Source organism: Pelobates fuscus, chromosome 1 (genome assembly GCF_036172605.1).
Source record: "Pelobates fuscus isolate aPelFus1 chromosome 1, aPelFus1.pri, whole genome shotgun sequence".
NCBI classification, from domain to species: Eukaryota; Metazoa; Chordata; class Amphibia; order Anura; family Pelobatidae; genus Pelobates; species Pelobates fuscus.
The window spans coordinates 147,499,544-147,520,401 of NC_086317.1; the positions used below are offsets into that span (position 1 = coordinate 147,499,544).

At 39.5% G+C, this 20,858-nt stretch overlaps 1 protein-coding gene across 2 annotated transcripts in view; it reads right to left on the reverse strand.

The window, feature by feature from the left end:
- Window positions 1-957: 957 nt before the first annotated feature.
- The window catches only part of RAP1A (RAP1A, member of RAS oncogene family), a 54,595-nt gene continuing 34,694 nt past the window's right edge, over window positions 958-20,858 (reverse strand). For both annotated transcript variants that reach the window (XM_063450841.1, XM_063450833.1), the window contains exons 3-9: window positions 14,876-14,965; window positions 7,936-8,004; window positions 7,662-7,718; window positions 7,014-7,154; window positions 4,899-5,042; window positions 2,595-2,713; window positions 958-1,749 (exon numbers count right to left, since the gene is read on the reverse strand). In XM_063450841.1, coding sequence (XP_063306911.1) covers window positions 2,624-2,713; window positions 4,899-5,042; window positions 7,014-7,154; window positions 7,662-7,718; window positions 7,936-8,004; window positions 14,876-14,932 — 558 coding nt within the window. In that variant the 5' untranslated portion in view covers window positions 14,933-14,965 and the 3' untranslated portion in view covers window positions 958-1,749; window positions 2,595-2,623. The remainder of the gene's footprint in view (window positions 1,750-2,594; window positions 2,714-4,898; window positions 5,043-7,013; window positions 7,155-7,661; window positions 7,719-7,935; window positions 8,005-14,875; window positions 14,966-20,858) is intronic.

The following is a 20,858-nucleotide window of genomic DNA, read 5'->3' on the forward strand; positions in this document are numbered from 1 at the left end:
CATGGTAACCTGAGATTTAGACAGGGAAGCTAAAGGGAGGTAAGTAAGAGTGTGCTGGCCACCCAGGACCGCCGCGGTCCCCCCAGGACCGTGATGGCAGCCCTGGTCTGCATTATCCGTATCTTTATTGGCCAATATCAATATTGCTGAAAATACAGAATATCGGCCAGACAGATAATCAGCCGATCCCTAGTTTCTGTCATATGACTTTGCATAGGAGTAATTTTAAAAATGGCAGTTCTGACAAATTCCAAGTTTGTGAAGATTTTTAAGTACACTGTTTATGGAGACTGTCAGAGGTGGTTTGTGCAAATGTTTGATGTATTATACCCATTTTTAGAAAACAATCTCTAGTGTCCTTCTAACCAGACATGCACACTAAAATGTAATTTATACATGTAGGAAATGCTCTTAAATGACACAAACTATAAATATTTATCATTGAATTCAGTATTGTATCTGGAGTCTTCTGTGCTGTCCCTCTATTCTCAAACAGTTAATGAATGAGGGTCCCTGACCAACCACAGACTGGCCTCTACTGTAGGTATAGCTAAGGTAGAGAGGAAGCCGTTACAATGCATACAGTGTCCCTTAAACAGAAATACACATCTTACACCAAAGTAGCCAGGCTGGAATACTATAGGCCTTGACAAATTCTATTTTGTCCATAATTTTAGTGGAAGAACCCTGTTCAAAATCTAATTTGACAATATTCCTCTTGAACTGGTTAGCATTCACACTTGTCTATAATCATATTGCACTATTTTAGTGAATGCAAAGAAAAAGCAGTTTGCAAAAAAATAATATCCACTTTTTTAACTACAATTTCTAAAAATATAAAACCTATAATTACAGTAAAATTGTGCCCTCTTCTCTAAAAATTATTCAGAGCCTTACTCTGGAATTAACATTCAGAAACAATACTTAAGTGAAAGTAAACACACAAAATCAAGGAAATGAAAATGTACTAAAATTTAATCATTCATAAAAGCTGTAATTTAATTTGTGACAGTAAAACACAAGAAGCAATATTAGAGTTGTTTTAGTATATTATATATTTCAGCTTTGAAATCCATAGAAATCAGTTATCTTGGTTTTCCTATAAAAGACCCTACCTTTCCCTTCCCGCCCCAAAAAGCATTATGCACAAAAAATGTTTTAATTAGAATATAATGACAAGATGAAGTAATGATAAATCCATAAGTTTTAAATATAAAATGAAGTCACTGTGACTCAAAAAGGTATTAGCCCCATTGAGTTCATTAAGGGGAATATATATATAACTCTATATATTTATAAAGTAAAACTATAAATGGCTGGATTTGTATTATTTTTAGTGCTTGACACAGGCATGACTAGGAAAAAGGATCTGGAAGAAAGTCAATATGAAAATAATTAAAGGTAATTAGACTAGCAATATCTAACATTTGAAATGCATTCATGCTCTTTTGTATAATCATTCAGAATCGAGTCAAGTATATCTGTTTATTTTCACATCTGTGATAACCACTATTGCAATAGAAGACACGATTGTGTCTTGGTTTCGGAGGAAAACACAGCTAATTCATTTGCAGGGAATCTTGTGCAAACAGTATTGTAGATCTAAGTTCTTCACATGATATATAAAACAGAAGGAGCCTCTTAAGATATGTTAATTTATGTTGGGGTTTTCTTTTTGAATTTTTCTTCTTTTTTACAGTTTGGAATGCTGGCACTTCCAACTAGGCAACAGTTCTTCATTCCTGAACTCTGCAATAAAACGAAAGTTAAAAAATAGGTGTTACAGTTACAGCTTCAATAGCTTATTAAACAAATGTTAATTGTGACATATACTGCCCTGTTTGGTATTTGCGGATTTTATTTTTAAATTCTATATTCTAAATTAAACACACATTGCAATAAGGGAAGCTAAACATGCACACTCTTTTCCAAGAAGGTTGTAGGGATGCTGATGAGTTTCAGTTAGGTACGGTGTGCATAAACAAAGCATTTTATCTCCTAAATTGTGGAGAATTGAGCAATGTGACAGCAGGGGCATAATCTTTAAAAACAAAACTGTTTAATTAAGCTAAAGTTGTTTCGGTACTTAGAGTGTGGCTTTAAGATAACAATGCCATTTAATTACATCAGGGTTAATGGAGGTAACCAAGCCATGCAACATCAAAAGCGGATAAGGGAATGTACTCTTTATAAGAAAAACATAGAAAGAAACGATATAGCCATGGAAGTGGTGAGTACAAACCAGGTGTATAAAAGAATCTAAAACATACTTCTGCAAACCATTGTCTAAAACAATGTACAATAAATTGGTAAAGTTGTGCCAATCAATCCTCATGACAGGCTTTAAAAAAAAAAAATCTTCTAAATTCCTTTTCCCCATTGACTATAAAGGTTTATTGGCTTATCTGTAATCGTTTCTCACATAAAGTACCACTGTATTGTACCACTCAGGTCTACTGTAGGTAGTCATCTATGTTGTGTGTATTTTTGTATGTGTTTCAGGCCACTTTTATGTGACTAGCTTGAAACATTTGTATAATATGTATTCAAATTAGATTTATTTAAATGAACTGGTATAAGAAAAAATACGTTACCTGGCTCAGAGCTGCTGCTTAAAGATGCTCTAAAGCAGCAGACATAGCGATTTCTTTTTAGATTTCTTCTTTTCCTCTGGTGTTTTCCTATTTATCTGTCTGACCAAGTCATAAAAGATCTAAAATGCAAATCAGAATGTACATTAGGGACTTGAAATTAGACTAAATGCCGAATGAAATTACTTTTTGCGACATCTGAAAAAATTACATTTCCCAAACTATGATGGTACAATATTAAAACTGCTTTCTGATCTGATAACCACAAAAACACTAATGGAGATCATGAGTTTGAGGATATATTTCAGCCATTCCCGGTTTTACATGAACTGCGGAGGAAATGGATCAAAATCCCTGAGAAGTTCATGGTTTTTCATCAATCAAGAAACACATTTCATGATTTATCTATATGTTACAAATAGGCGGTAAACTATGGAAGATAGGCATAACTTTTGTTCTGTAAACGCAGATGTATTTTTTTCAGGTGTGCGATCTTCTTTAACTTTTTATGGAACTCTTTAAGTACAATTTAATGTACTTAGAAACTAGTCAAAGAATATAGTATACAATTTGAAACAGACGTGTAGACATTGAACAACTCTAGACAGTGATTTTTAACATATCTTTTGCCCAAGTGCTGCATGCGCATTAGAAACTGAATCAATGCTTTCCTAAGGGGAAAAATCAGACTCTGGATGTCCTCTCAGAGCTTGAGGACGTCCAGCATCAGATACCGGACCAAAGGTCCGTTACCATGCAGAAAGCGCCCCCATCGGTTGTCTGGGTGCTGCAATGTAAACACTGCAGTTTCTCTGGAATTGCTATGTTTTACAATGCAGCACTAAGTGCAATTAGGACAGTACACCCAGACCCCTTCAATGAGCTGAAGTGGTCTGAGTGCTTATAGTGTCCCTTTAAAGCTAAAATTTATACATCAACAAATTAAATATTTCTGACAAAACAAGCCTGTTAGAATGTATTATTTTATTCCACACTTAAGTTGTGTAAACAAACATTTTCCCTTCAATAGATGACTCCAATTACTGTGAACTTCTACATATCTCTTATTCCACAAAAATAAAAAAAATACATACACCCATACTGGACTTTGAAAATGTTGCTTGAACATAAGATATAGGATCTGAAAATATTTATCAGATAGAAATCTTTAGAAGCCCATTAAATGGTACTTTTAAGCTAAGCTGATTATTTTTAACGGGAACCTATTACAGGTTCCCTTTATGCGATAACCTCTCCATACCTAATCATAGTGAAAAATTATATGGATATATTGAATTGCTTTCGGAGATGCTAAGGAGAACAAATCATTACTGTAATGTGTTTGTAGTTATTTCACCGTCTACCTTAGCCCTCCCTATACAATACAAAGGTGTTTCACTTTTGTATTGAAAAATGTATTTATTCATTTAATTTTCTTCCTTAACCCCTGTACTCTGGGGAGAATGTCCATCTTTTCAGTGAGTATTACACTTGCTGTAAAACCTTCTTCTTCTACACACCCTTGATTGGGAAGCAAAGATTTTCAGAAAACAAAAGCTTTTCATGTCACACACACACACAACAAAATGTTACAAATCACAAACATATCCAACAATGATAAACAAAAAACTTATTTTGCACAGGGCGGACATACCAAATAAACAAAACACTAGACATCTTTTACTCATAAGACACTTTTGTCAGCAGCTAACCTGCCTGCTGCGATTGAGACAGTTTCTGGGATAAACCTCTCTCTCTTGGGTGACATCCAATCTCTGAGCACAGTCAAAATGTGGAACTGTCACTTGCATTATAGTGACTGACCAACGAGGCAGGAGAGCAAAGGGGCCCACAAGCTGTGTCTGCTATCCAAAACACAACAGGAACTGTACTGTTCAAAATTAACATCTACTACCCCTTCTCACTGTTTACAGTGATTAACAGCAAAGGCAGAATAGAATCAAGATCAAGTATGTGTTGACATGTGAGAGTGGAATCAATTAATTCATTATGCGCATGGGTGGTTATTGTGTTTTGTGGGCAATTTAATCATATGTACATGCTACATTAACAATGTGAGTGAAATATTTCTTAAACTTTGTTTTAAGACATCAAAAAAGTTTATTCTGAAGCTTACATTAGGCAACTGAAGACAATTCTAGAATGTAAAAAATCAGCTTCATCCAAATTACCTGGTGTATTTATGCACCCCCTCCTCCCCCCCCAAAAAGCCAGATTTTTTCTTATTAACACCTCTTCCTGAGAGGGAGACTAATCTATATGAATAGAAAAGCCACAAATGCTCACCTCATTTACATTGATCTTCGACTTTGCGGAAGATTCTAAAAAGGCACAGTTATTCCACTGTCTGGCTAAGTTTTGTCCCTGTTCCTTGCCAACTACCCGCTCATCCTCCAAATCACATTTATTGCCCACCAGAATCATGGGAACCTGCAAGGTAAAGAAGAATGCAAACCAAAAACTTTAATATGAACATTACATTGCTAAATGTACAATTTGGCATGTAAATTAAAAGTTAGAACTCATGAAGAGAACCCTTTGTCAACAAAGCATATAATTTGACATAATGTATGAAGGTATTTAAAATTATTTCACTTCCAAAGCCAAAAATAAGATCTTAATTAAGGTTAAGCTACATTTTTCAAAAGAAACGATAAAGGCTTTAAAACAAAATAGCACACAACTATTAACGTAAATCTAATCTCAAGCAACAGAAAAAGCAAACAAAACGTAATACAAATCTGAAAAGTAGCTTGAAGGACAATATAAGAATGCATTTTATACACACTGTTTTGAGCAATTATTTGTAGTTACATACAATGTAGTTGGTATAGTTCAGTGTTTCCCAATTGGTGTACTGTTGTGATTTTCCTATCGTGTGGCCCAAGTACTAAGGGCCGGCCACCTGATTGGCATTGCCAAACAGGGTCACAGTCTGGCGCCACCACGGTTTAAGAGTGTGACCGGGCCCCTGTAATAAATATTGGATTCTGGGGGGAAGTGACCGACTGTTACTTCCTTTCAGACAGAGAGTGCCGCGCTGAAGGAAAAGCAGGGAGTTGCTGCAAACAGGACCAGAGCCACACCTCTTCCTGCTCACTGTGCTGACCAGGAGTGAGTGAGAGAGGCTGGTGTGTAAACCTCCCGCAATACATATTATAAAAAGTAAGGCTCTGAGTGACAGTCGATAGTCTGACATCAGCAGAAGTGGTAGCCTGATCCAATCACAATGCTTCCCCATATGATTGGCTGAGAATGACAAAGAGGCAGATCACGGGCAGAGTCAGCATGATTAAAAAAACAGCCCTGGCCAATCAGCATCTCCTCATAGATTAATTGAATCAATGAATCTCTATGAGGAAAGTTCAGTGTCTGCATGCAGAGGTGATGATATACTGAATGTTTGGATGCATTTTAGGCAGCCATGACCCAGGAAGGATCTCTAACAGCCATCGGAGAAGTTATCACAAGGGTGTAATGTAAACACTGCATTTTCTCTGAAAAGACAGTATTTACAGCAAAAAGCCTGAAGGTAATGATTCTACTCACCAGAACAAATTCAATAAGCTGTAGTTGTTCTGGTGACTATAGTGTCCCTTTAATATACCGTGTTCATAAATTTCACAAATGAAAACCTGTATACATTATCACTACTTTATACTTAAGAAGACAGCTACCACCACTAGATGGAGATATTCCACAAATGTAGAGGTGAAGCATTAAAATAAAATGTCAAAAGTAGCGTGAGCCTTGGATTCAGATTGCAAGCAGCCTTTTTACCATATTAAATCCTTAAAAGAGACATTGCAAACATTTGTTTTTCACAAGCATTTAAACTAAAATGTCATACAGTCCTGACAAACTATTCAATTATTTAAAGTTGTTACCTCTACCCTTCCCATAGCGCTCTCACATTTAGTTTCAAACAAGCTTTTGCTGGCATTAAGCTGCATACTGACCCTACACTGGTGCATCCTGTTTGAAAAAAGTGTCAGTTTTTGTTCAAGCTACACTACAATATGAGTAGGAGCCTTCTTAACTATAATGATCAAGTATAACAAATATGAATAGATATCTACAAAGTTCTTTTTAATTAAGACATGAATAGATGCTATAAATGTGTGGTCATATCCACCCTAGGATGTGTCCCAAAGACAAAAAATTATGTCAAATAAAACTAGGTCACTGAATTAAACTCAAGCGTAACTGTTGAAAGAGGCATCTACCCGTAACAACCAGGAATAACAAAAACAAACAAGTGAGGTATTATAAAATACAATTTTACACACACCACCTATACACTTTATCTGTAAGATAACATTTTCCACTGCTGTCATGCAAACCTTGCAATACAAATTAATTTAATTTTTTTTTGCAGCTGCAAGCAAGGAGTGTACTTACATCTTCGGTGTCCTTGACTCGTAAAATCTGTTCCCTCAAGTCCTGTAAGTCATTAAACGTGGACTGTGCAGTTATAGAATATACGAGTGCAAATCCCTGACCGTTCTTCATGTATAAATCTCTCATCGCCGTGAACTGTTCCTATAGAAAGGAGAAGCACAACAGATCTTGGTTTCACAAAACTGTATTGTAGAGCAGCAGAAGATCCTGTTAAGAATGCAGGTCATTATCCAATCACAGAGCAGCAGGAGATGTAGCACTAGCTGTACTAAGAGATGGCCAAAGATAGAGCACAGTTCAATGATAGATCCATTTCTTCAACCAAGAATAGTACAGAGCGGCACAAAAGCGTTCGAGAACCAGATGAAAAAAGATGGAAGAGTTGGAGAACTCAAAGTTTTCGCTTTGCTTAAATTCCCTGATTTATTATATATATATATATACACACACACAAGTTAGAGAACAAGCAGAATAAGCAATTCTGTGGTAAGATGCTCACTGATATCTAAGTTCACAACTAGCAGCACAGAAAATGACTTGCCTCCATAGATTGTTTAACAGATTGGTACCCGTGAAGTCATGCCAACAATAAAACGGTTTTCTTCATATGACAATTATTAATGACTGAGAAATCGTTATTTGACTTACTGTTCCGGCTGTGTCGAGAATTTCAAGCATACATTGCTGCCCTTCTACTTCCACTTGCTGTAATGAAAAGGAATGGGAATTTTATGGGAATTAAGTACTGTCAAGTAATGTCATTAATACTGTTCTCTGAACCTCTAAATTAGATTTTGACAAAGCATCTGTAACAAAGTTGCCTTGATGAATGCATTAATACATTTCAAATGAAACACAAGACATCCAATGATCTAGTAAAACTCACAAACTGAAACGCATGTAGCTGTCAGTCCAGACTTACCTTTCTGTAGGAGTCTTCTATTGTAGGATCATATTTTTCCACAAATATTCCCTGCACAAACTGTACTGTCTGGAGGGGAAGGGAAAACAATACTTAAGAAACCGCTATATTTACTGTAGAACAGAGTCTAGATTAACTAAATAGTGCAGTGTGAAAGGTGATCACATATACATGAACAATTCTTACAAAAATAAAAGTTTTAACTGTATCTGCTGCAAATTCTATCCACGCTGCCATTATTTTTTTTTAAGTCTTAAATCAGGTGAAAAAAACACGATAGCTGAAATCTGTTAAAATGGAATGTACTATTAGTGTAGGTACGGCTTGGTATGGCTAATGCAGGGTTACCCTATTTCTTTACCATACCTCTGTCAAAGAGGGCGCAGCCACAGATTCATACAGTCCCTCATTTAGTGTCAAACCAATCAAAAATCAATTCAACAAAACTGTGGGATAATGTCAAGTGACACCAAGCACCGCTAATTTAGATGAAGCTGTTATGGTACCTATATAGTGTCATTTGAAGCACTGTACCAGCGGCTCTTGCATGTAGAAAGAACGTAATCAAAGTATCAATTCACTTAAATGATGTATGATTCAATAACAATGATGTGCAGCAAGATCTATTTTGATTACATAAAGGACCAATAAAGTAGGGATCGACCGATATTGATTTTTTGAGAGCAGATACCGATTCTCTGAACTTTCTGGCCGATAGCCAATAACTTACCGATATTCTGTACAATTACCATTTTTTTTTAAAAGAAACTATTTCTAAAGGCAAATGCACAAAATATACATGCCACATGTAGTGGATGCAGTGTTTTTAGACAGGGGAGCTGTGTGTGTTTGTGTAGTGTGCGTATAGTGAATGCAGTGTGTTTGTGTAGTGTGTGTGTGTGTGTGTGTAAATTATAAAAAACAAAGAAAAACAAGTTACCTGGGCTCTCTCCTTAATCTCTATGTATTTTTAAACAAATTTAGTTTTTTTTTAGTTACCTCCAATGGCCGTGAGAGGATAAGCCCACCTGCCAACGTCAAAACAGAACCCCCCCCCCCCCCCCCCCCAGGTGGGTCCTAACTAACCATTCACCTCGTTTCCTTGAGCTTCTGGCAAAGATCTCTAATGAGACAAAAAGGGGTATTTTTTTATATACACCCCTATATATTAACCCTTAATAGGGAACACATGGGATGGGCGGCTGCATTGTAACAAGGCTGAGTGATACATAAAATGGATACAAATGCAGAAAGATAAGTCCTGCGCTCACTCCCATCACTGGGCGGCAGCAATGACTACAGCACCCATCAGCCCCAATATAAAGTAGTGTGTGTGGTGTGTGTGTATGTATATGTATGTATATAATGAATGCAGTGTGTGTATAGTAGGTAATTTGTGTAAAATGGGGGAGAGGACGCCTTTGATTTAAAAAAAAAAATTCTGTCCCCTCTCCCTGCTTGTTGTTACCTGGCCAGGGAGGGGGGAATATAGCGTTCCCTGGTGGTCCGGTGGCATGGACTGTGCTGTGGGGGCCCGCAGCAAGCGCTTACTTACCTTCCCAGCAGCTCCCCAGTGTAAATATCGCGGCCTGTGTGCCGCGCGGAACTTTGCCATGGTAACCCCTGGCAACGTTCTGAAAGCCGCGAGACTCGCGAGATTTACACAGAGGAGCTGAAGGGAGCTGCTGGGAAGGTAAATAAGCGTTTGCTGGGCCCCCGAGGACCGCAGGGCATGTCATGGCCCCGGCGGTCCTAATATGTATTATCGGCAATATCGGTATCTCTATTTGCCAATAACGATATTGCCGAAAATACACAATATCGGCCAGATCGATAATCTGCCGATCCCTACAATAAACGCACCCAAACCACTTAATTACAATGAAGTGGCACTTTAGTTTCAACCCTGCAATGTAAAGCATTAACGTTTAGTAGATAGAGCAACGTTCAACATTGCAGTGTTACATACGCCTACGCCTAAAAGCTGTCTGATAGCCAGTATAGTCGCTTAGAGTCAAACTCTATTCTCACATCTAACTTCCAATAGGAGGAGCACAGCGCTGTCACACATGCACTTTACGCTGCCAATGCTGCGTACTGGACTAGGCTTTTAGAAGCAAAGATACAACATCGCAGGAGGGAGATTGAGCAGTTAACGACTATCTCAGCACTGGGGAGGGAGTGGGAGGTAAGCAAAAGCCCCTTCCCATTTTTTTTATTTTTTTTTTTTTAATTCTTTATTTTTGAAGCGCATGAGGGTTACAAACATTCTCGCTATGCCTTGCCAGCTATAGCAAGAAAAGAGTGAACAATGAGTTGAACAGAAAAGGCATAATAGCATATCAGCGCACATTTTTGTGTTAGTAGGTCAAGGGAGATGTTGTTTTAAAGCATTAGTTAATATTTAGCATAGTAGTAATACAGCTTAACAGTTATGGGCTGCCTAGTGTGTAGGTTTAGGTGGAACAAGCTTTTTAACATGCTTATAAAATCGCTTATAGGTAAGTTGCTGATTCACATGCTTTCCATGCATATCCTATGGATTCGTTACTACAGTGTAAATTGACTATATACGAGTAGGTGTATAGGTAGAAAACATGCTTTTAAGTCTCGGGTAACCGAGAGGTTAGGGAAGCAGGTAGGTTGCCAGACACGCCGGCTATTTGGCATGGGAATGGCCAGTAGCCGGGCAACTAGGAGCACTCCCAGTGGGCATAAGAAGATCTGGCAAGAACATACAGATATCAGTAATAATTGCAAAAACGTTTGAGCGGTATATAACAGAGTTTTAGTGTTAAACAATTATCTCGGCTTAGAGGGTTGCAGAAGGGATTCACCAGCGTTCAGTTTGGCAGGGGTAACAACCAATACCCTACGTGCGTTCCTGCGATGTGAGTTTCTCTTCACCCGATACCCATCATGGGAAAGGGCGTAAGGGATGCGTAAGGGTCCCGTGGTTTCATGGCAAAGTCCGGCTGAAAAGGTTTCCGTATTGGGCTCGTTTGCCAGTCGCTGTGGGTACCTGTGGGCACGATGCAGGTAGGTGGTGCTCTTATCCGGGACTCTAGGGCTCCCCGTGGTTTTGTCGGCCTCCGGCGCTGCAATGTAGGTCTGCCACTCGGTGGTTGCTCAGCAGTTTTCCGATTCGTGCTGGGTTGAGATGGGTCTTGAAGGTCCCTTCGAGGTTGCAGTGACGCTCGGTGTAACCTCTTGCGGGCAGGCGGGAGATGTCTCCGTCTTCGTCGCCATCTTTGTTTGCTTTCTTTTGAGCGGGGTTGAGCTTGGCTGTGGCAGAGGCGTGAGGGACTCTCCCTGGGTAGGTTCGTTTGTGCTTTGGCCTGCCGCTCTCTGTCTTCTAGTTTCGCCCAAAAGGCGTTGAAGATGGCATCTAGATTTGTTAGTGTGTCGTTCCCCCATGCACAGCCTTTGTGGTCGTCCGTGGTGTCCGCCATAGTGTGGGCCTGTGGAGCTGGGAGTTGCTTGTGAGGTTCTGCCATCAGTGTCAGCCGTGGCCTTTGTGTCTGGCGGGGTTGGACCGGGATTACCCCCGCCGGTCCTAAGGGGGGGGAGCGGGTGTTCAGGGGTGCAGTGCCCCCGGCGTAGAGGCGAGGAGAGCGGCCGCCCCCCCCCATCCCCATCCGCCGCAGGCCGCAGCGGGCCTCCTCTGTGTCATGCTTGCGGGAAATATCGGTGTCCGGTATCGGTCGATTCGCCAGGGTGCCCCTATCTTGGGCAGCGTATCCCGGCATCAGTGTGAGCATTGGATCCGTAAGAATTTCCCTAAATTCAACTATGATTGTGGGAGCTCCGCCGCCATGCGACTGTTCAGGTTGCCGTTCAGGCCCCGCCCCTTCCCATTTTTATTTGCAATCGGGGAATGAATTTAAGTTAGAAGGGAAAACCCAATAGTGTTAGGAATACAGGTTTGTATTCCCAACGCTGTAATATTTCTTTCAATTTGCAAGTTCAAAATGATTTGACTCCATTCAAACAATATGAATTGTCTGACTCATCTGATTGCTTATGACCAAACTAAAACAAAAATGTACTTGGTTATAAAAAAAAAAAAAAATTAAAAAAAAATATTTGCTCATAGACAGCCACTTGTTACAGATCCTGTTGGAAAAAAAAAAAAATTAACCATCCCAGGACAATGCTTTAATTGTATGTAAGACGACGCATATATAAAAGCAACAGATCAAGTTGTTCTGAGGTATTGGTGATTTTGCCTCATAAGCCTGTCTCTGTCTGTTTATGTATAAATCTATCTTGAAAAAGGTTCACATTTTTGTATTGCTAATCTATTAATACACGGAGAATAGAATAGAAGCTGGTCACACAAGGTTTCATACTTGCCCGCGCGTATTCCTTTAAGGTAGAATATTAATTCTATGTATGGCTCTTGTATTATAAAACAGTAAAGCATAATTCAATCTTATATTTAGGGTGTGGATATTAAGCTAATAATCTAATGCTAAGAATCATAGTAGTTACATTCCATGGTATCTTAAAAGCAAAAGGCATCCGGATGAGCCAAGTGCTAATCACATTGTTTAATATGTGTTTACACAAAATGAAGCAGAGAGATCTGAATAAGGTATCTTCAGCCCCACATTTCTCCTCGTTGTGTGAATATGAGGATAAATAAAATCGATAAGTGGCTAAACATGGACATACCACCACTATAATCCCCAAAAATTTATAAAATGCACATTGGTAAAAGGGACAGCTTAAAGTGGTTATCATTTTACCTAGAGTGACTTTGATCAGTTTGTTTTGTTTTTTGAGAGAAAAACACACTACTCTCAATGGTACCAAGAGACTGTCGTCCTTAGATGCATAGATAATACAGATTTAACACTTCTGTATTATCAATGCAGACAAGGAAGTTGTAGTTTCCAGGTGTCCCGAACAGCTCAGTCATTGTCAAACTGCTACTAGAAGCCTTTAAATAAAACTAAGGTCAGCATTCAGAGTGCATAAACAAAACAACCACTGCACTGCACTGTAGTACTTTAATGTTCAATGTAGGCATGCGCTGAAATTTGTGGGCGAAATTTTTTGGGCAAATCTGGCGAAAATTACCAGGGATGCGCAATCGCCCGGACATGCAGTTCCGCGTGCCGGGCAGGTAGTTCTATTATCTTTTCAGCCCTGCAGCGGGCTAGTAGCAGAGTGGCTTAGGGTAGAGTGACTTGACATGTCCTCTGTCAATGACAGAGAACACGACAGTGGGAGGGGGCCGGCGGCTTGCCCCGTGTGCCGCTAATGCGAGCCCCCTGCCGTCTGCTCGGGGAGAGAGCCAGTACAGTCAGCAGCTCCGCCGGGAGTGAGGTGCAGACTGTGCTGTATCTCGCGACTTCTGGATATCACGAGATACAGCAGTCTGCAGCTCACACCCGGCGAAGATACAGACTGGAGAGACAGACCACCAGGGAAAGGGGAAAAAAGAGGTATATCCAACACCCCTCCCTTCCCACACTCTGCGTGCCCCGCGCCCCCCACCCTCTGCCACCTGTCACTGCCAAGGGCATCCTGAATTCTCAGTTTCAGATAAGAATTTTCATTTCAGTGCATCCCTAGTTTAATGTCATATGAAACATGTTGGGAAGTTTGCCTGTGGTTTTTGGGAAGGCTACCTTTGAGAATATATTTTTAATACCTTTTCAATAAAAAGGATTCAAAATATGACTCTGTGCACTAGGGATCGACAGATTATTGGTCTGACTGATATATTCGGTATTTTCGGCAATATCGGTATCGGCCTGTAGAGATACCGATATTGCCAATAATACATACCAGGACCGCCGGGCTTGTCATGGAGGGCCCGCAGCAAGCTCGTACTCACCTTCCCAGCAGCTCCCGTGTCTAAATCTCGTGAGTCCCATGGCTGTCAGAGCGTTGCCACAGGTTACCGTGGAAGCGCTCTGCGGGGCACGCAGGCTCCCCTTTCTTTATAGCATAAGTAACTGGGTAGCAACAGCTGCCCAGATGCTAGTCTAATGACCGGGAACAGCCGCTGTCTACTCACCGTTTAGTAGATATACGCCATACCCGCATGATGGCTTAAATCTCCTTTATAAATTATATGCCATGTTTAGTTCAGGAGAGAATAGGAAAAACTATTCATTGATTGGTTTGAGAGAGAGTTGGAGAGCACACACAAAACCAAAACCAGTTTTATTTCGTTAACACCTGACTGCTACTCAGACAGTTACTCCATCCGTATATACTGCACAATGACTCGAAAGATCAGAGGTCATTTGCATGCTGCTGGCAAACATTTGGTGTGCTTCACTTTACAAAATGCTTGTCCAAACAAAAGCCAAGTAAGTGATAAGGCGCGGCAATGAGCTCATTTGTTGACCCTTCTCCATAGCAAAGGGAAAAAATGTTTCCTAAGTGACTCCTGCTGACAAGGTCAATATTGTGTGCTGCTGCAGCAGCTTATCACCAGGCTACCTAATTTGTTGTGAAGTAAAAAGGGTGGGGGTGGAGAGGGTCGATAAGAAGACTTTCACACCTGTTGAATCCTAATGTCACTATGCAAAAGGTGAGCTGGTTTATTTGCTATAAACATGTCTTCTCTTTGTAGTGCAATATCATTATTCAGAAAAGTTTGGAACCCCTTAAAGCCTTTCTTGCACAGAATCACCGAGTCAGCCTTGGAGGGCAGATATGGAAAGTATAACATGTTACACAATCACAAAAATGGATTTTGAATTACACAAACTGGGTTTATTCATTGAATTCTGAAATGTAGTGAACTGAAAACCTGAACAAGCAACATTTAGGCCAAACACTGTTCGGCTAGTAAGGTATGCATGCGTTTGTGGCTGTGAGTGGTGATTAGCTGTGCCTCTGTTTTGGAACTATAACTAAAGGAAGTGGAAAAGCGTTTTGTGACAGTAGATTGACTGTTTTTTGTTTTTTAACTTACCAAGGCAGATTTTCCAACACCTCCTGAACCAAGGACCACGAGCTTGTACTCGCGCATGATGGGTCTTTGATTGTTAAATACTTAACCAATCTGCAAAAGAAAAAAAAGCATGTGTTAAATAAAAATGCATTGCCCAAACTATTGATGCAACCAGCAGCTCTTTGGATGAGACCATTTCCAAGCAACCGCTTCCAATAGATTGTATACATGTTCCGCAGTACAACAGAGAGTACAATAAGGTTGTTGAGCACCAACTACAGTGTTTATGGTGCGTGGAGTGTTCATCTATATATTTGCACAGTATATAGCCGAAATGTTATACTCTTTAAAGGGACATTAAATCAAGTTAAGCACAACAGGTGAACTTTAAAATTAAATCTTGGTGTGGCCTGAGTTGCATGGTGGCTGGACGTGTCTCCCTTGAGCTCCAAGATTATATTCAATAATATCCTGATTAACAGACTGCCAGCACGCTCAAATTCTGAAATTCTGAGACTTGCCTCATCCTGAAACCAACCGGAGCACTTTGGAGCAGTGCCAACGGTTGATTACTCAGATCTGTGCGAGCCTAGCGTGAACATTGGTCGGATTGAAGTGGCCGATTGCATGTACCACGTGACGTTTTACCCTCCCAGGATACTGTGCAGCTCGTTTCCCTCCCAGCCTATCTTGACCAGTGGGGATTATCCCGGTCCCCACTGGCATAATCTGTACCCTAACGGAAGTCTTTACTGCCTCTGATAAGCAAGTCTGGACCGCAACTTACCTACTCCTGAACCAGAACCAAGCCCCTTCAGTCAAGATGCCGCTTATAATCCTTCAGTCAGAGGGAGCAACACCTGTTCTTATTCAGCAACATTCTGCAGCAGCTGGAAGCCTTATTCAACAGATTCTGGGCCTCCATGGAAGCCCGCAGAGTAGCTGCATCCTCTCAGCATAGAGAGGAGGTTCGGTTGAACAAGAGCGCTGGGGTGAGTGGGCATACCTCGGGTCTTCCCTCCTAACAGTCTCCTTTACTATACGCCCACCCAGACCGGGGCCAACAGGGGCAAGTACCCAACTCATCACCTATATAGACGGGAGTCCGACCGCAATCAGCGGAGAAATACCATCAGGGCTTCCGGTTTCTCCCTCATCGGGAAGGACTTGACTTTGCAAGTCACAAGGTCTGTGGCACTGAGATGCTGGTCTACACTTCGGCCTGGGGCTGGCGAGTTGCCTTGCACCGTAACGGTTTTACCACAGCCTCGCACAACCTTGGTGCTCCCACCAAGGACATTCCAGAATTGGGCATTGGCTAGACTCACCGAATCTACTAAGCAAACCACTATCTGGGACTCCTCTGTCATTTGCTAAAGCCAAATTGCCTTTATTAACAAGTTTTCTCAGCTGTTAACAAATTAGCTTAGTTTCAGTTATGCCTATACCTCTGCATTGCTTTGAACTATCTTTGACACTGGGTAATGCCCAGTACGTCCATCATTAACCAGTGGTATCCTATGTCTAGCATGTTACATTATCGTTTGGTTTTCATTTTTCTAATGTAGCATTTTGTTCACCACTGACTATTTTCTTCTATAAATACACAACAATGTGCAGATTTCCTGAATGCCGTGTCAATGATTTAACTGCCTGTCTTTAATATGCTTGTGATCGCTGTTGTGGCTTATCAAGCTTTTTGTTATCCCATGCACAACATAAATAAAGATTGACAAAAAAATAAAAATGGAATCTTGTCATCTAATCAGCTTGACATGAAAATTATGCCTGCTCAAAGTGTGCTAAACAAGGGGATTACAAACTAAATGGAACTTAAAGGAACACTATACTGTTTGTAATACAAACATGTATTCCTGGCTCTATAGTTGTAAAACCACTGTTTATGAGTCCGACTCTCCTTGCCTGCCCTTAAAAAGGTGATTTATACATCGCGCTTCCTTTGCGGAGAATAAAACACGCCTACAGGGACAGGCTGTAGACACCAGGACATCTACATTAACCCCTTAAGGACACATGACGTGTGTGACATGTCATGATTCCCTTTTATTCCAGAAGTTTGGTCCTTAAGGGGTTAAGCTGTAGTTGTTCTGGTAACTGTAGTGTCCTTTTAAAAAATGTCAACTGAGTTGATGGAGCAAAATTTGCAGAAAAATAAAATAAAATTCAGTTCTACACAATTCAAAGTTTCAGTGTGTGTATGTGGGTGGGAACCATGGCTTTAAATATAGATATTCACACATGCACGTTAGCTGCAGCTAAATTCATCTTCATGAATATCTACAAGGTCACAAAGGACAGATGTGATAGAAAATATTTCAGTAGCTAAATTAAAACAAAGAGCAGTGTGCACTTTACTAGAAAACATTGAAAAAACAAAATAGTAAATACATAAAGTGCAATTCTGGCGCAAAGTTCTAAAAGTGGACAAATCAGCAAAGAAGTTCCATTGGATTCCATGGTTACTACTATTTTAGAACTCTGGTAATGCAATGTGTGAGAGCAGAGAAGAATTTGGACGTCACTGCTTAGAGCACACTCAATGTGTGTGGTCTTGCATTTCCTTAGCAATTAGGCTACTCCTGCTTGAGCAGACCACATACAACATTAGCGTCCAGCGCAAACAAAGTTGTCAAACTGTACTAAAACACTGTAGTAGTACTAAGAAGGCTGACTCAAACAAAAGTATAATCAACATTTAAAATTTAAAGTCCTATGCTACTAGTCAGGCCTTAAAAGTTACTCTCCACTGTAAGCTAGAGCATATCCACAAGAGGGTGAATTACTACTCACCATGGCTTAATTCTCAATTGACATCGGGCAATGGAAATTTTGAGTCCTTGTATAATAAATGAGCTAGAACACAATCTGGAATCTTTCAGAGATCCTTCATTCAACCTTTAAGTGGAGAAGGCAACAGCTGTACTAGTAAGAGCATTCCTTTAAATATCCTATAGCAACTGAAGGACTTTCCCTTGACAAAAAATATGCTTCACCAGTCGGTCTGTCAGCCTGGTGCATTGGTATTTTTTCTCCATATTTCCTAAAAACTTGCCAGAAGAGGTTGATTGGATAAAGAGTTGATTAACCACCCGTAGTTTAACTCCTGACATACGCAAAGCGAATAGAGTTATAAGGGGATAGCAGCAATCCTGTGGCTGCCATCAGTTTACACACAGGCCCATGCACAGTTGTCAGGCTTTGTACCGTAATTAGAGATTAAACTTGGCTTGGCTCTTTACGAACAGGGGATTATCTATCCTACTTGTGCAGCTTTGTTGGCATGCCACATTCACAAATTTTATTAAAAAGTTACAAAGAACGAGGAAGTAAAAAGTTGTCAGAGCTAGGAAGGCTGGCTATAGCTACAGCAATGTTGAAAGGGACACTATAGGCACCTGAACAACTACAGCTTATTGCATTTGTTCTAGTGAGTAGAATCATTCCCCTCAAGCTTTTTGCTGTAAACACTGCCTTTTCAGAGAAAATGCATTATTTACATTACAGCCTAGTGATAACTCCACTGGCCACTCCTTAGATGGCTATTAGAGGTCCTTCCTGTGGCAGTGCTGCCCAGTGTGCAGCACTGCCATTCAGTGTCTCCACCCTCTGCATGCAGACACTAAACTGTCCTTATAGAGATGCATTAATTCAATTCATCTCTAGGTGGAGTTGTTGATTGGCCAGAGCTGTGTTTGACTTGTGCTGGCTCTGCCCCTGATCTGACTCCTTGACAAGCTCAGCCAACCATTTGGGGAAGCATTGTGATTGGCTCAGAGCACCACTTCTGATTATGTCAACAGACAAGAGGCAGAGCCAGCAGCCGCAGACTTGAATACAAGTATGGTTTTACTAAATTTAGGGAGGCGAGGGGGTAGGTAATACTATAGGGTAAATTATTGTCTTATGCTACTCCCAGTAAGCAGAGTTGGTATAGTGTACCTCATACAATTTTGAGTTGCACTTAAAAGGGACCATTCACTATTTTCTCTTCTTCTGAATCTATTGCCTGTTAAATATATTTTCGTTCAAAACATATTTCCTTTCAAAATATTTTCTGTTGAATATATTTTCTTTACAAACAATTTGAATAGTCTGTTTATGGCTGTGAAAATAGGTACTCTTGTGAACCACAATTGCCACTATAGGGGTAGAAGGCAGAGCACATTTAATAGTTTAGTGGCTACAATTTTGAATAATTTGTTTACCTTTTAAGGTGTTTCTTCGCAAATAGTTCTCACAGTGAGTCTTGTACAAGAAATAAGATTTCACATTAAGAAATTTTTCATAGACAAAAAAATGCTTCCTTAAATTCCAAGAACACATTCATACACGGACTAGCACAATACAGCAATATATAATTTATTCATCCTGTTCTGTATTTATTTATTTTTAAGAGAAGTTTGTTTAAAATCCACATTTTATAATCATTTATAAAAGAAATAAAAAGAGACAAGAACACTCTTGCTGTAGGGAATAATAAAATGACTGACATTTGCTCACAAAAGTGCATATGCTAGGTTGCCAAGTACAATTGAATTGTTGTTCCAAGCAATTCCTGCATGGTCCTGCTCCGCAGAATCATGCCTTTTTATGGCAATCTGTCTGACAACTTTCTCAGTAGCCGCAAAGATACTTATTCGCTCTTATATTTTCCCTGACAAATAAGGAGAATGATACAGCCAGCAATAAACGTTCTCAACAAAATGTTTATTCTATCAACCAATCTTGACCAACCATGTTCACTCAAATAATTGTGCAAGCATATTCAGTCAATTAATTTCAAGAATGAATAAAGTTTCAGCTATTACAAAATGGCACAATAAGGTGTAAATACATATATGCAAAGAACATGTGCACTTACACATGTATAGTTAAATTTAGAGCTCAAAATTACTTCTCGTATAACATTAGTTATTTGTTTTGATAAGAGGGCATAATTTGAATTGACAAAATTATTTTTATACTCAAAATACATAAACCTTTTATTTCACATTTTAAAATAACTTTCATACAAATGCCAAATTATATTATTTACATCAGTTTATAGAATAATTTGCCAAAAAAAATCTTATTTCAAAGATGTCATAAGACAATGCAAGGTCTAGTGTACATCATGCACAGGATGAACCTACAATATTCCATCACTAAAACAAAAGTAAAATTAAAAATTAAGACAGTAGGTAATCCACTATAAGTACAAAAAACTATCAGGAATTGATGGCAACTTAGAGTTCCTTTAAAGGGTCAGTCAACTTAACGCACATCTACTTAATGAAGTCGTTCTGTCTTAATGAAGCAGCTTCCTTTGTGAGATAAGATAAGTCACAGCAAGACTGTACAATATCTGAAGAAATATATATTATCTAAGGAAGAAAGGAGAATATTTTCAAGTCTGCAGACCTCCTACAGTAAGCATTTTTTTATTGTTTTTTTAAAACACTCAGTTTTATTTAGTCTTTTTTTATATCTAATGTTTGGTCTAAACACACCGAACGGTTATTTAAGTAATCATAATATATAATACTATGCTCAATGTGTCCGCAATGCTTCTCTATTTGAAGCATTTGACTGAACAATGCACAACACAAGCAAAGCACTTTGTGCTGGGCAAACACCAGCTCAACAAGTTCTGCAGCTTAGTACACATAGGACTATAGGCAGTTATAAATCAAATTTTGAAAAAACAAAAATACATATTTAACTGCTTTGTTCCAATGCATAATAAACACACACAACATACATGAAGGGATTTATTTTTATTTATTGTTTTAATTACCTTTTGTACACCTTTTTCACTGGTAGAATTGTCCTGTTCGTGGTTTAGAAGGCTGTGGCACTAGTCATGAGAATTAAGGTTGGGTATTTCCAGTGAAACACTGCTTCATACCAAAGAGAACATTTCCCATGATATGCGCATTTGCAACAACTATTATATGGCACAAGAACAAAGTATTTAGCAATATATTTTCCAGAACGAGTATTT